The sequence below is a fragment of the Serinus canaria genome, chromosome 3, assembly GCF_022539315.1.
Source record: "Serinus canaria isolate serCan28SL12 chromosome 3, serCan2020, whole genome shotgun sequence".
Classification (NCBI taxonomy): Eukaryota; Metazoa; Chordata; class Aves; order Passeriformes; family Fringillidae; genus Serinus; species Serinus canaria.
The window spans coordinates 55542701-55555345 of NC_066316.1; the positions used below are offsets into that span (position 1 = coordinate 55542701).

The 12645-nt window shown below is 38.5% G+C and overlaps 1 protein-coding gene across 11 annotated transcripts in view; it reads left to right on the forward strand.

Moving 5' to 3' along the window:
• Nucleotides 1–12645, forward strand: part of SYNE1 (spectrin repeat containing nuclear envelope protein 1) — a 289839-nt gene that overhangs the window by 203269 nt on the left and 73925 nt on the right. For 9 of the 11 annotated variants that reach the window (XM_050973206.1, XM_050973205.1, XM_050973201.1 and 6 more), the window contains 7 exons: nucleotides 2891–3064; nucleotides 4850–5041; nucleotides 9271–9405; nucleotides 10014–10120; nucleotides 10914–11064; nucleotides 11876–12007; nucleotides 12176–12331. In XM_050973206.1, coding sequence (XP_050829163.1) covers nucleotides 2891–3064; nucleotides 4850–5041; nucleotides 9271–9405; nucleotides 10014–10120; nucleotides 10914–11064; nucleotides 11876–12007; nucleotides 12176–12331 — 1047 coding nt within the window. The remainder of the gene's footprint in view (nucleotides 1–2890; nucleotides 3065–4849; nucleotides 5042–9270; nucleotides 9406–10013; nucleotides 10121–10913; nucleotides 11065–11875; nucleotides 12008–12175; nucleotides 12332–12645) is intronic. The other 2 variants (XM_050973207.1, XM_050973198.1) reach the window with 1 other exon arrangement.

Below are 12645 nucleotides of genomic sequence, written 5' to 3' on the forward strand. Positions count from 1 at the left end.
TTTTTACAAGCCTTTAACAAATAGGAGTGTTGCTGCATATGTTATACAGGTGAGAACATGTAGTCATGCTAAAGCTGGTAACAGTTTGGCTGTATTGAACACTGCAGGGCAGCTTTATTTCTGCGCTGTTAAGAACTGCAGCAGTGGATTCACAAACAACTACTGCCTTCATATTTTCCATCATCAATTGATTCAGAGAAGCAGAGTGAGAATTGGCTGTGTGGATCTACAGTGTGGTGCTTAGTGACCAGATGAGTTTAAACCAAGGCACTGGATTACAGGAGAGTCTCAGCGTGCTTCAACTGATTTAGTTCTGTCCAGTCACCTAGGACAGTGAACAGGTCATTAGAAAATATCTTTTTTAGTTCTAAAATAACAAAGTAGTGCTAAGCTTTCCCTTCCCAGAAGAAAAATAGCTTTTAATTAAAAATGAAGGGTTGGAAGTAGAATAGGGGATCTAGCTGTTTATAGCTTGCACCCCATACAAGATCTAACAAACATCTTGGCAGCACTTAGGAAATGCTAACTAATAATTTCAAGATAAAGCATGAGCTGTATATTACTCTTAACTGTGGTTAGGATACTTTGACACTATACCACAAGTATTCCTTAATAACCCTGGCTAGGAAATATATAAATGTGAACAACATTCAGTAATTTAACCTGTGTACTTCCTAGCTCTGACTTCACAGATAAAATCTTCCAGAACACCCCAGGGAAGTAAATGTAGAAATGAAGATAAAAGAGGTGATGAAAATATTTTGCTGGTGAGAGTGTGGACTGGTAGTATTGTTCTTTCTCTGGACCTAATTCAAGTAACTAGCATTTGAGAACTGTTCAGGTCTGGATTATTTAAGAGATCTAACAACTATCATTATTCTTTAAATTGTTATAAAAGCAATTTTAAATTTTTTTAATTGAAATTGAGCATGCAGAAAATCTGTGCAAGCACTTCTCCGTGTAATGAAGTTGCCCTGAACATTTGAGTCTGAATTGCCTTACAAAATGTTGTAGGTTCACCCTGCTAGCAGCCAAACATCCACCCTCACTCCTCTCTCCTGAGATGGGTTAAAAATAGTAGGCAGACAAAAAGACTCATGGATCAAGATAATGACAGCTTAAACACAGGGTAAGGAAAAGCTGTGCATGCAAGCAGGGAATGAGGAACTTATTCACTCCTACCCAATCAGCAGGCAGATGTTTAGCTACTTTCCTGGAAAGTTCAGCATGTGTTTCTTGGGAAGACAAACACCGTAACCACAATGCCTCTCCCTCTCTTTGCCTGGGCTTTTATTGATGAGCATGATCTCATCTGGTGTGCAATATCCCTTTGGTCAACTCAGATTCACTGTCCTGGCTGTCCCCTCTCCCAGGCTTTTGCCCACCCCCAGCCTATTGGCCTTTGTGAGGGGCAGATAGAAAGCCTTTATGCTGTGCACAGCAGTAGCCATAACATTGCTGTGTTATCAGCACAGATTTAGCCACAGCTGCAGAGCACTGTACAGGCTGCAATGAAGTTAACTCCATCCCAGCCAGATCAAATACAATCTTTTCCCCTTTTCCATAATATTTGCACCATGCTTAGGTTTCACATTATCTGATACAACTAAGGATCCTCTGACCATCCTATTTGTGAAATCCCCTCTATTCTCTCCAGAATATCCATGAAATCCCCTCTATTCTCTCCAGAACTCAGTGTCTCTCTTGTATTGGGGAGCACAGAACTGGACACAGTACTCCAGGTGTAGACTCACCAGTGTTAAGCCGAGGGGCAGGATCATCTCCCTCATCCTGGTGAGAACACTCCTAAAGCAGCCCCAGACACCACTGGCTTTCTTTTGAACGTTGTTGGGTCATGTTCAATCTGGAGTCCACCAGGACACCCCGTCTTCTCTTCTGCCAGGCTGCTTCCCATATGCTTAGCCTCCAGCCTATACTTGGTTCAGGGGTTGCTCCCCTGCAGGTACAGGGCTTCCCACTTTGCTTTCTTCCTGTCAGCTCATTTTTATAGCCTTTCAGGGTCCATCTAGATGGCAGAATAGCCCTCTTGCCTATCAGCCACTCCTCCCATTTTGTGTCATTAGCAAATTTGAGGCTCATTACTGTCCACTCACTAGATTTCATGCCACTGATCACTGTCCCCTGGCCACAGCTGTTCAGCCAGTTTTCAGATTCATATGGGACAATTAAAGGGTGAGCAAGACTTGCTGATCACTCCCTGTCTTTCCAATGGATGGATGAGCTGATGGATGGACCTGGGCCATCTGTGTTGCTGTGATCTCAGCAGCCATTTTATTAGAAGCTTTAGGTCCTTCCACTCCCCATGGCCAGATAAGGTAGACAGCTCTTCAGGCTTCTCTTTACCCATGTGACTGTACCAAGGCCCCACCCATACTTTGTTTGGACCTTCAAGTACCCCTCTTGTGCCACCTTTGAGAGACAGTAAAGCTGACTAACAGCCTGCTGCCAGAAAAGGCAAAGTTGCTTCCCTTTCCCTGCAATGCATTCTCAGCTCTGTGTATTCCTTTCTTCATGTGCATCTTTCTCCCTAAGCAAACAGTGCTGTACTAATTGAGCAAACTGAATCAATGTGTGGGGAAACTCACAGGAGAGCAGCAAAAGGAGGCAGAAAAGACCTGACCTTTAGAAAGCTGTAACATTAGAGTTCTGCTGGAGAAAGTAGAAATAAAGTGGCTGAACTGAAACAGAATTTCAGTCATCAGAAAAACAAACTCATCAATTGAAGGAAATAACACTTTGTAAAAGATAGTTCATAATATATCTTAGAAATCCTGCATAGGAGTTGTGCAAAATAGAGAGGAACAACTTTTTAGAAGTGACTGTTATGGTTTATTTCTCCTAAAAGTTAAAGTATGATTTGTACCTCTAGGAAAAACTGAATGAGCAGCTCGAAGAGCAGCGTCAGGAGCAGGCTCTCCAGAGGTACCGTTGTGAAGCTGATGAGCTTGACCACTGGCTGCTCAGTACCCGAGCCACGCTGGACACCACTCTGCTTCCTGCAGAAGAACCTATGGACATGGAAGCACAGCTGGTGGACTGTCAGGTAAAATAGGAAGACAGTTATTGAGTTGAATGAGCCAGCATGTTTGTGGAGAAGTTTCTGAGCTCTTTAGCATCTTCTTTATGCTCAGTAAGCTTCCTCAAAGGTTTGTGAAACAAAATATAGCCTAATTTCCTAATTTCTCATTAGAGATTGAAAACAACACTTTAGAAAGCCCATGTGAACGTAGCAGTAGGAAAACAAAATGTCCTGACTGCAGGAAGATTTGAAGTTCCACATCTTTCAGATGTAATTATGTTCAGCTTCAATTACTGTTTTTGCTCCCCTCAAGCTGAAATGGTTGAACACCTCACCTGACAGGTATGAAAACACCTGCAGTGTACTTTCCTACAAGTCCTTTTTCAGCTGAAGAACATACTGGCACTAGCAGTGATGACTGGGATAGTCCTGTGTTTTCTTCAGGAACAATCCTTACATACATGCAAAAATAAAGGATAATCATCAGTATTTGCTGGTTTAATGGCTTGAAGATTAATCAACTCAGAATACCAAAACAACTGAGGGAACACATGTTGCTGCAATAAGAATATTTGCAAATACTGTTATTAACAAGACTTATATAATTTATAACATCCAGGTTCTCAGATTATTGGGAGTTTTCTATTTTTAAACAATATTTTAGAATTATATTATCATTATAATTAAAATTACAAAAGAGACAATAGACAGAGGGACAAAAGAACACTTTTCTTATTAAAGAATTATGATCTTAATTATTTTAGGCTAAATGAGAGTTAAGTTTCTTGCAAGTCTGAAGAATTTTCACTGACAATACTTCGTCATTGGAATTTTCAGTCTGCTTAGCCTCAAGAGTCCTTTCATCACCTGTCCTTGAGAACCCTTTGTTGTATGTAGATAAACCATATGAACTCTAACAAAGCAGTATTTTTTTTAATACAGTCTGTAGGAAACTCAAAAAGAAAAGTTAACTTTGTGGAAGAGTTAATACTGCTTTTCTTCTGCTGCTTCTCAAAACTTTAATGCAGTAAGTTCTATATATTTTTTCCAGTTTTTAGAAACTCTGGTGATTTTATTTTGCACGTATTCCTTCAAGAGAAATATTTCTAAATTCATATTTGACAGTTGCTATGGAAACAAAAGCATTTGATATCAGGCTAGGTTTTTGAGCAAGGCTTGTTTGAGCATTGAATCTGGGAGATCAAAATATCCACAATGTCTCTAATACATGAATGGTTAATGGAATGTCAGGGAAGTAGCTTTTGAGAATAAACATGCCAGAGATTTGTCACTTTAAGTCTCTCTTTAGACTAAAGAGGATTATACAGAAATCCTTAAGTCCGTCATGCACCAATCAGAAAGAGCAAATAGTGACAAGAGAAGCTTATCAACACAGCCAGAGCAGCACATAGGAGGAGGCAGGAAGCACTTGACTACATGTAAATGAAGGAAGAGGAAAGAAGTACCTCTGGCTGCGTGCTTCATTTCTTGTCATCAATGGATGTCAGTCTCGCTTCTTAGCCTTTACCTTTAATATGCAAATAAAGAGCATCTCCTCTACAACAAATTATTTGTTTCAAGTAACTTCTTAATTTCCTATTTTGAAAAGGGTTGCAAACTGAAATGGCAAATACAAACATTTGCAAGCATATTCTAAAGAACTCTGGATGGGACTGGAAGGCAAAGCAATGCTAATCTGACTTTCTCTTAGTTTGGACACGGGTGAGGTAGGCCACAGGTCGTCTTGCCTGAAAACATCACAAGTGCTGGAAAATGTATGAATTTGGGTCTTTGTTTTTGCTGCTTCAGAACATGCTGGTTGAAATAGAGCAGAAGGTGGTAGCTTTGTCAGAGCTGTCTGTGCACAATGAGAACTTGCTCATGGAAGGGAAGGCTCACACCAAGGACGAGGCAGAGCAGCTGGCTGTGAAGCTCAGGACACTGAAGGGCAGCCTTCTGGAGCTGCAGAGGGTGCTCCACGACAAACAGATCAACATTCGGGTGAGTGGCTCCTTCCAGCTGTTCTCATGGTGGGCAGGGGTTTGGGGATTTCACAGCAACTTTATGCAACTGGGAAAAAAGAGTGAAAGTGTTGCACTGATTCAGTTTGAGTTATTCATCTTTAGTTAGTAAATGGAATTATAGCTTCAAAATAAATAAGTGTCTAGAATGCTTTAGTTGATAATTTTCAAGTTAACATAGCTTTATGGTAAAGCTATCCTAACCTCAGTATCTTCACTGAAAGGACAATAATAAAATAGATGGTTAGCTTGGTCTGGATATACTCTATTCCTGTTTCCAGTCTGTTAGATTGTGTATGGTCTGGGGCAGGATTACTCTCCCCAACCAAAGAATGATCCTAAATATTTGCTTTTTCACGGTGTACACAACGCAGTGAACAGATAATATAAAGGAACATTTTTAATTATGGCTAATGCTTGGTGACATCATTATACCAAATACAATATTATATAAGCAAAAATATATTTAACCTCAGTCTTGCCCTAGGTTTCTATTCCTAGCAGCTCTGGTCTGCTCATTGCCACTAATTCATTGTATTTAACAGCTGCTTTTGGTCATTCTTTAGGTCAAACTAGCATGTGGAGAACCGAATACATACAAGAAACCCAACCATGTAATGTGACTGACTGGTTTTGAATTTGCTTGCCCTGCTGTGACTCTCTCCCCCCCTTTTCTTTTACTTCTTTTCTTGGCTTTGCTGTGCAAATTAAACATGATAAGCTTCAAAGATTTCTGGCTTGTAATGCAGATTAAAGTCTACTGAGACGTATGCTTGAAAAGTCACTTGATGTTCTAAGAACTATTTTTAGTCCAAAGCAACTGCATAGCTTTAAAACTTCACATAATTTCAGAAAAATAGAGAAATAAAAAAGAAAGGAGACCCCCCACAGGTATTTGTTCCTATTGCCTCTAAGATGAAGTAACTTTAATATTATTCTTGCTTATTAAACCTCATGACTAGGCAAATGAAAAGTTATCTACACCATGTGGGCATATAATACTTTGTTCTCATATATTACCTGTGAAGCAAAAAGACATCACAGAGTTTTCTACTAAATTTTTAAATAGTTTAAAAGTTAAAGTATTAAATAGTTAATAGTTAATAGTTTAATAGTTTAAAATATTTTAATAGTTAAAGTATTTTAAAATGCAGTGATGCAATTTAGTTTACTTCTTAAAACAGATTTTTGGATGATCTTCTAAAATCTAAAATAACAATAAAATAATTTCCAGATGTAGAATATGAATCATTTAAGATGATGCTCGAATGCAATGTATTCCTTTATGAATTTCAAGTCTTTCTTCAACTTCATTTACAGATCACGTAAGAAAATAGACACAGGCAGTATAACATCTTCTAATCTTCATTGAACAATTTTTTTCAGATGAGAAGTTCAATAATGTCATTTTCCAAACACTGAGGGCTGAGGCCAAGAGCATCAGATGCCCCAAATTCTATCCAGTGCCAGTGTTAACCTTGAGAAACATTACAAGCTAACAGCACTGTTGTTCATGCATGTAAAAAACTCAGATTTTTACATGTCTCCAGATGTTCTGATAACCTTGTAATAGACCAGCCTCCTTCCTAAAGGAACCTCCCAAGTAGCCCTGGAAGAGTATGATAAAAACTGAGCTATATTTTCCTTAAAGCATGTTTCAGCTTGTCTGTTATCCCTGTGCACAGGGCTCTTTAGGAGTCAGTATGAGATTCTCTGACTTCCTTGGAACAATTTCTGTTTTTTTCTGATTTTAGTTAATGAATGTAACTAGTGATACAGAAAAAGTGACTTGGAGACCAGCTTCTTTATTCATAAAATAAAGTAGTGAAACTAATCAGAAACATACTGGAACAGGAGTGTTCCAGACAATACTATTTCCAAAGGTAGCACTCTGAAACACACAAAATATTGTGCCTGTTATTGTTTATTCTCTGGCTTAGGGGAAAGGAAACACAGACTCCTTAAAAACCAAAGAACTAGAACAGATTCTGCAGTAAAAAAAAAAACCTCAACAAAACAGAGAGTGTTTCTTTACTTTTTATTGCAAATGGTGTGTAGGGGAGGAACGACTGCAGTTTCACAAGAAAAAGTGTACCACATATAAGTTTGTATAATTCTGAAATCCCTTGAAAGATCGATTTCATCACAATCTTCTTCAGGGATTTTCCATTTATTTCTGTGCTAGACTGGACAGTAGCTGGGAAGAACAGGCTCAAGCTTGTATTTCCCTGGCTGTTAGTTCCTTCAGATAGGCTTCAAATGAAAATGCAACTGTAAATGCAAATGTAAGGTTTTTTCCAAACTTACATTCTGTAATTTGACAGTGATAAAATCTGGTTCACAAATACTTTGGATCTAAAAAGTATGCACAGTAGCATATTTGAAAGACCTCATTGCATCAAGAAATACCACAATCCCTTTTACACTCTTTGCTATTGCAAGAACCATGAGACTATTTAATTATATGTCTCAGTATAATTCCAAAACTGGATCTAGTCCTCTTCCCAGAGAAAGAGACCCCAAAACACAACTGAAATCAACCAGCCCACTCAAATGCAAAAAAGAACTAGATACTTTTCTCTAAAGAAATTGACAAGTTGAATAACTGTGGTCCCTAGAGTATATAAAATTAAGCAGATTCCGCCCCATCCACCCCCTCCCCAATTTACAGAAAGATTGTCTGTTTCCTAACTTATAATACAAAAACTATAATTCCAGATCTTCTTTACTTCTCACATACTATTTTCTTTGCCCAGTCTGACACTCTGTAATAACATTGTTCACACTCAACTACATCAGCTTGTCTAGAAACTTGTTCCTACATCAGAGTATACCTGCAAACTGGAGCCTTAGTAAAACAAAGTTGTTTCATAAAGCATGGGCTAATGGTTCTTTCCAGCACCAGGTACTTCTGGTTTCTTAACAGTTAATATCCTCTAACACTAATCAGTCCTTTCAACTTCAGTTCACTCATCATCTCCCAAAATTAAAATCTTACACCTCACCTTCTACTACTCAGCAAGACTCTGCTGTTTCAGTGGCTGGTGCCAGGGTCACTGGTGGCAGAGGTCCATCTCAGTTGTTAGCATAAGGAGCACCAGGTGAGGCCAGTACGATCTCCACACCCACCTTCTGCCATGCTGGTCCCTGTCTGATTTGAGAAATGTCACCTGGAAGGCAGAGTGTCTGTGGTTTGGGGAGCTTGTTGCTGAACCATTTGGCAGTCTTAATCTATTTAAAATAAAAGCTGAATCATGGGCATAATAGGCATCCTACAAAAATGAAATAATGGACAAAATAGGAGAGGTATAAGCCCCAGCTTTAGATCTTGAAGCTTTCAAAAAACCAAAAAGGTGCAAGCTCTCCAGTCATCATATGACTGCAAGTAATATTAAATAAGTGTAGAGAGATGTGTACATCTACGTAGCCAGACCTACACATTTGTCTTTAACAAAAGGCCAAACATGTCAAAATACCTACATTTGAATACACTGGCTGCTAAAATTACATAAAATTTCAGCCAACATGGACTTTGGAAGCCAAGAAGTTGATAAAATATTTTTTTCAGCTGCTGAGGCATTTGTTCTTTTTTGCATTGCTTACACAGAAATCCTGTCAAATCACTCATGTTGGAAAAACATGGTAGAAATATGAATGGAAGGAACTGTTGCTTCTGCTGTGCTGTTCTAACATTCTGTGGATTGATCTCTTTTACTTTCTCTGCTGTTCATATCATGTCATCTGCTGTTTACCCAGTGTGTTTCTGCCAAACATAGAGTTATGTACTTACTGATAAATAAATATTGACCAGAATGACAACCAGAATTGTCTCCTTTTCAATTAGATAAAAAAAGTTGTTTTAATTAGATAAAAAACCTGGCAGAAACAAACCACTGAATCCCTGCATTGCCAGGTAAAGCTGCACCCTCCTTTGCAGATGAAGGCTGGTTTTTAGAAGCAGAACAGTCTTTAGAAACACATCAGTCCAAGGTCTCTGATTCTACTAAGTGCATGTTTATTTTTACGTTTTTATGGGTGCTTTTCTTGCTAGTAACCAAAAACCAATAAAAGTCAGAAACCTAAAGTCATTGCTTACTTCAGAATTTTCATGGGCCAGCAACTTGAGAAGTTTTGTGTAGATGAGCTAAACCTGCCTGCTCTCTAACAATGTAGGAGATTTTTTTGAATCTTAATATCTCTTTCTTAAAGCAGGGATCTTTACAAGAAAAGGAGGAGAGTGATCTGGACTTCGTTTCCTCACAAAGCCCCAGTGTTCAAGAATGGCTGGCACAAGCAAGAACGACTCGCTCACAGCAGCAGCAGAGTACCCTGCAGCAGCAGAAAGTTTGTGTTCTGCCTTTCTTTTACTCCCACTTGAGATTGCACTTAATGCTATAGCTGAGTCACTCTTGTTAATATTCCCACTGAAAAATTAATTTTTACACTGTTTCATACTCACTGCTTTGGTAATGATGCATCTGAGTTCCCTGTCTTATATCTGTAACAGGCAGGCTAGACTTCCTGGATGACCATGGTCAGTTCACATAATCAGTAGAATAAAATTTGATCATCAGCAGAATGAAATTGAAGCAACCCTTTAAGTTACTCTAAGGAGAAATGATAATACTCAAAATAATAAATTTGTCTTCATACAAGCAAAGATACACATAACTACATTATATATTGTGTTGAGTGATTTGAAGATATTCTCACTAGGGTAGGTTCCAGAAACTGCATTGTATCAGTCAATTAGTTCAGCAATCCTGTTTTATGTACCACATTTTTTTTGTGTCCCTGGCTGGAGATTTTGGACTACTTTTGGTGTTCAAGCCAGCCATTTCAGAGGTTGCTCAGCTAACTTTGCATGACAGTTAAACAAGGTAGACATATCCTTCCAAGGCAAAACCAGTCTGTTTGAGATTTGTTCTGTTTTGTGTAACTTGCTGTGCTAGGAGCTGGAGCAGGAGCTAGAAGAGCAGAAGAATTTGCTTCGGTCAGTAGCGTGCCGTGGAGGAGAGATCCTAACCCAGCAAAGCTCTACTGAAGGGCTGTCCATAAGGTGTGTTTTCATGGGGTCCAAAAAGTAAATTTCTATGGCTGTACTTTGTCATCCCTATGCTTACATCCCTCTTCTGCTTGTAGTCCTCCAGTTTTTGTTTTATCAGTTTTATACAGCACTGAGGCTGCTGGAGTCCTGGTTTATAATTCAGGGATCTGATAATACAGTTACACAAATTGTTTTGTGATAATAGATCGCCTTCAGCATTTAGAAATGCCCTTTATTCTTATTGGCAGGAGTCACACTAAAATTAAACACTAGCAAGACTCATTAGACAAGCAGTGGATCAGTTACTGTAACTCCCCCCCCCAAAAAAAAAAACCCACAAACAATCCACCAAACAGAAAATTCTGACTGTGATTAACTGTTTACCAAAGCTAAATTCATATGCTTATCCTTCATTAAACTATGTCTGCCATGTTGAGAAAGGAGGTGAGGAAGGACTCAGATAAAATATTTATTTTAATTCATGCTTTGAACTAAAACCTCTTTATAGGTTACATTTCAATGTAGTATATATTCAGTCTGGTTTGGGGATTTTTGTACTTATTTTGGGTACTTGCAACTTCAAACAGTCTTTTTGAAAGTACATTTTATTTCATCAGATAAGAACTTCTTGCTGTTAAAACCAGCCTTTGTCTTATTTTCAGAAAAACAAAGCTAAAATTAACAAGTCAGCTTTAAAAACTAGCACTTAGTTTAAATGTAGAATTTCCTAATGGAAAATTATAACTTTGTTATATTTTGTTATAACTTTTGCATTTATTAAACTGTTATGCTTCTTCATATTCAGTGAGAAGCCTGATGTACTCTCTGAGGAATTAGTCTTAGAGGGTAAGAAGCCATCATCTGAAGAACAGATGAAGAGGAAATGGGAAAGTCTAAACCAGGAATTCACTACCAAGCAGAGACTGCTCCAGAAAGCTTTGGAAAAAGAACAACTGGTAGCTTTTTAAAATTTCTCTTTCATTTTTCTCTTTGTAAGTAGTGGTTACAACAAGAGGTACATTATGTAGATCCATTAAGGTGCTGTGGTTAAGTCATGAGATACGGAGCAATTTATTTTTGTGACACCTTTAAAAACTGTTGCACATTAGCAGCAGCACTGCTCATGTTCAAAGTGATTTGAATTGCACTACCATCAGGTTAATGAAGTAGAAAGGAAGAAAGAGCTCAGACAGAAATGTTTATTTACTTATCTAACTCAGGATAATTCTGTAGCAAATCATCACTCTGGAATTGATCAGTACTCTGGCAAGAGCTTAGGGGAAAACTTATTTTCAGTTTGAATTTATTGGTTACATTCAATTCTTGATCTTAGTGGGTGAGGAATTTTGGGAGCAGTATTTCTACTGAAAGAAATGGGGATTAATCAATTAAACTGGAGACAAACCAAAGTCTATATTAACATACATCTTCCATTTTATTGTTAATAGACCCAAATCCACTCTTCTTTGTATTAACTCCAATAATCAACTTCCAAAGTTCTAAACACCTTGTATTAATTAAAGAGTAATTGATAATATTTTTGGTAAAAACTAGTAATTTTGAATTCTGGCTACAAGCATTTGTCCTGCATTTCTAGCGAACCTCCTGTTGAGTAATATTTGTGCAAGATATCCATGACATGGAGCATTTGTGGGAGGACCATGAGCATTAGGAGGTGATGGCCTCAGTCAGCAGGGAATCTGTACAGCTGAATTTTGTGCCCTATATACGGTAGATGCATCCTAATTAGTGCTTCTCTCTCGGCAGCTTTATAGCAGACCAAACAGACTAATACCTGGAATGCCTTTGTATAAGGAGGAGACACAGGATGAAGATAAATCCTTGGTGTCACCAGTGCTGGTTGAATTGAATCAGGCCTTTGAAGATGTCTCATCTGAGGTAATTCTCATCTGTCTTTACACCTCTCCTACAGCAAAGCCACGTTAACAGTGGAAACTCCTCCAGCTATGACCTGGAAATCCAGGCCTTTCCCAAATATTAAAATAAAGTTAAATTAAATTAAAGTTAGGAAGACTGTCTTGTACTTCTGTGGTTCCTTGTACCCAGGCTGGACAGGTGGAGGAGACCCTGCATCTGGAACAGAAGCTCTATGATGGTGTCACTGCCACGTCTGTGTGGCTGGATGGGGTGGAAGAGCAAGTCTTTGTTGCTACAGCTCTGTTGCCAGAAGAAGAAACAGAAACCTACCTCTGCAAGCAAGAGGTGAGGAATCCAGGAGCAGGAGTTTCTTTAATTGCCAATAAGTGTGCATTTTATGTAGCGCTTAGAACAAAAGTGTTAGAATCCTGGATAAGTGACAAGTTGCTGACATACTGTAACTGCATCATTCTGCAGTTGCCCATGTTGCAGAAAGCACAGATTGTAGACTCTTTCTTCTGTTTAACATCTAAGTATTAGCAAACACCACATTATCGAAATTGAAACTAAGTGAAAAAGAGGGAGAGATACTCTGGGATATAGAAACAGCACAGGTTCTTCAACATTAATTAGGGGTGAGGGAGATGGAAAGAATTGAC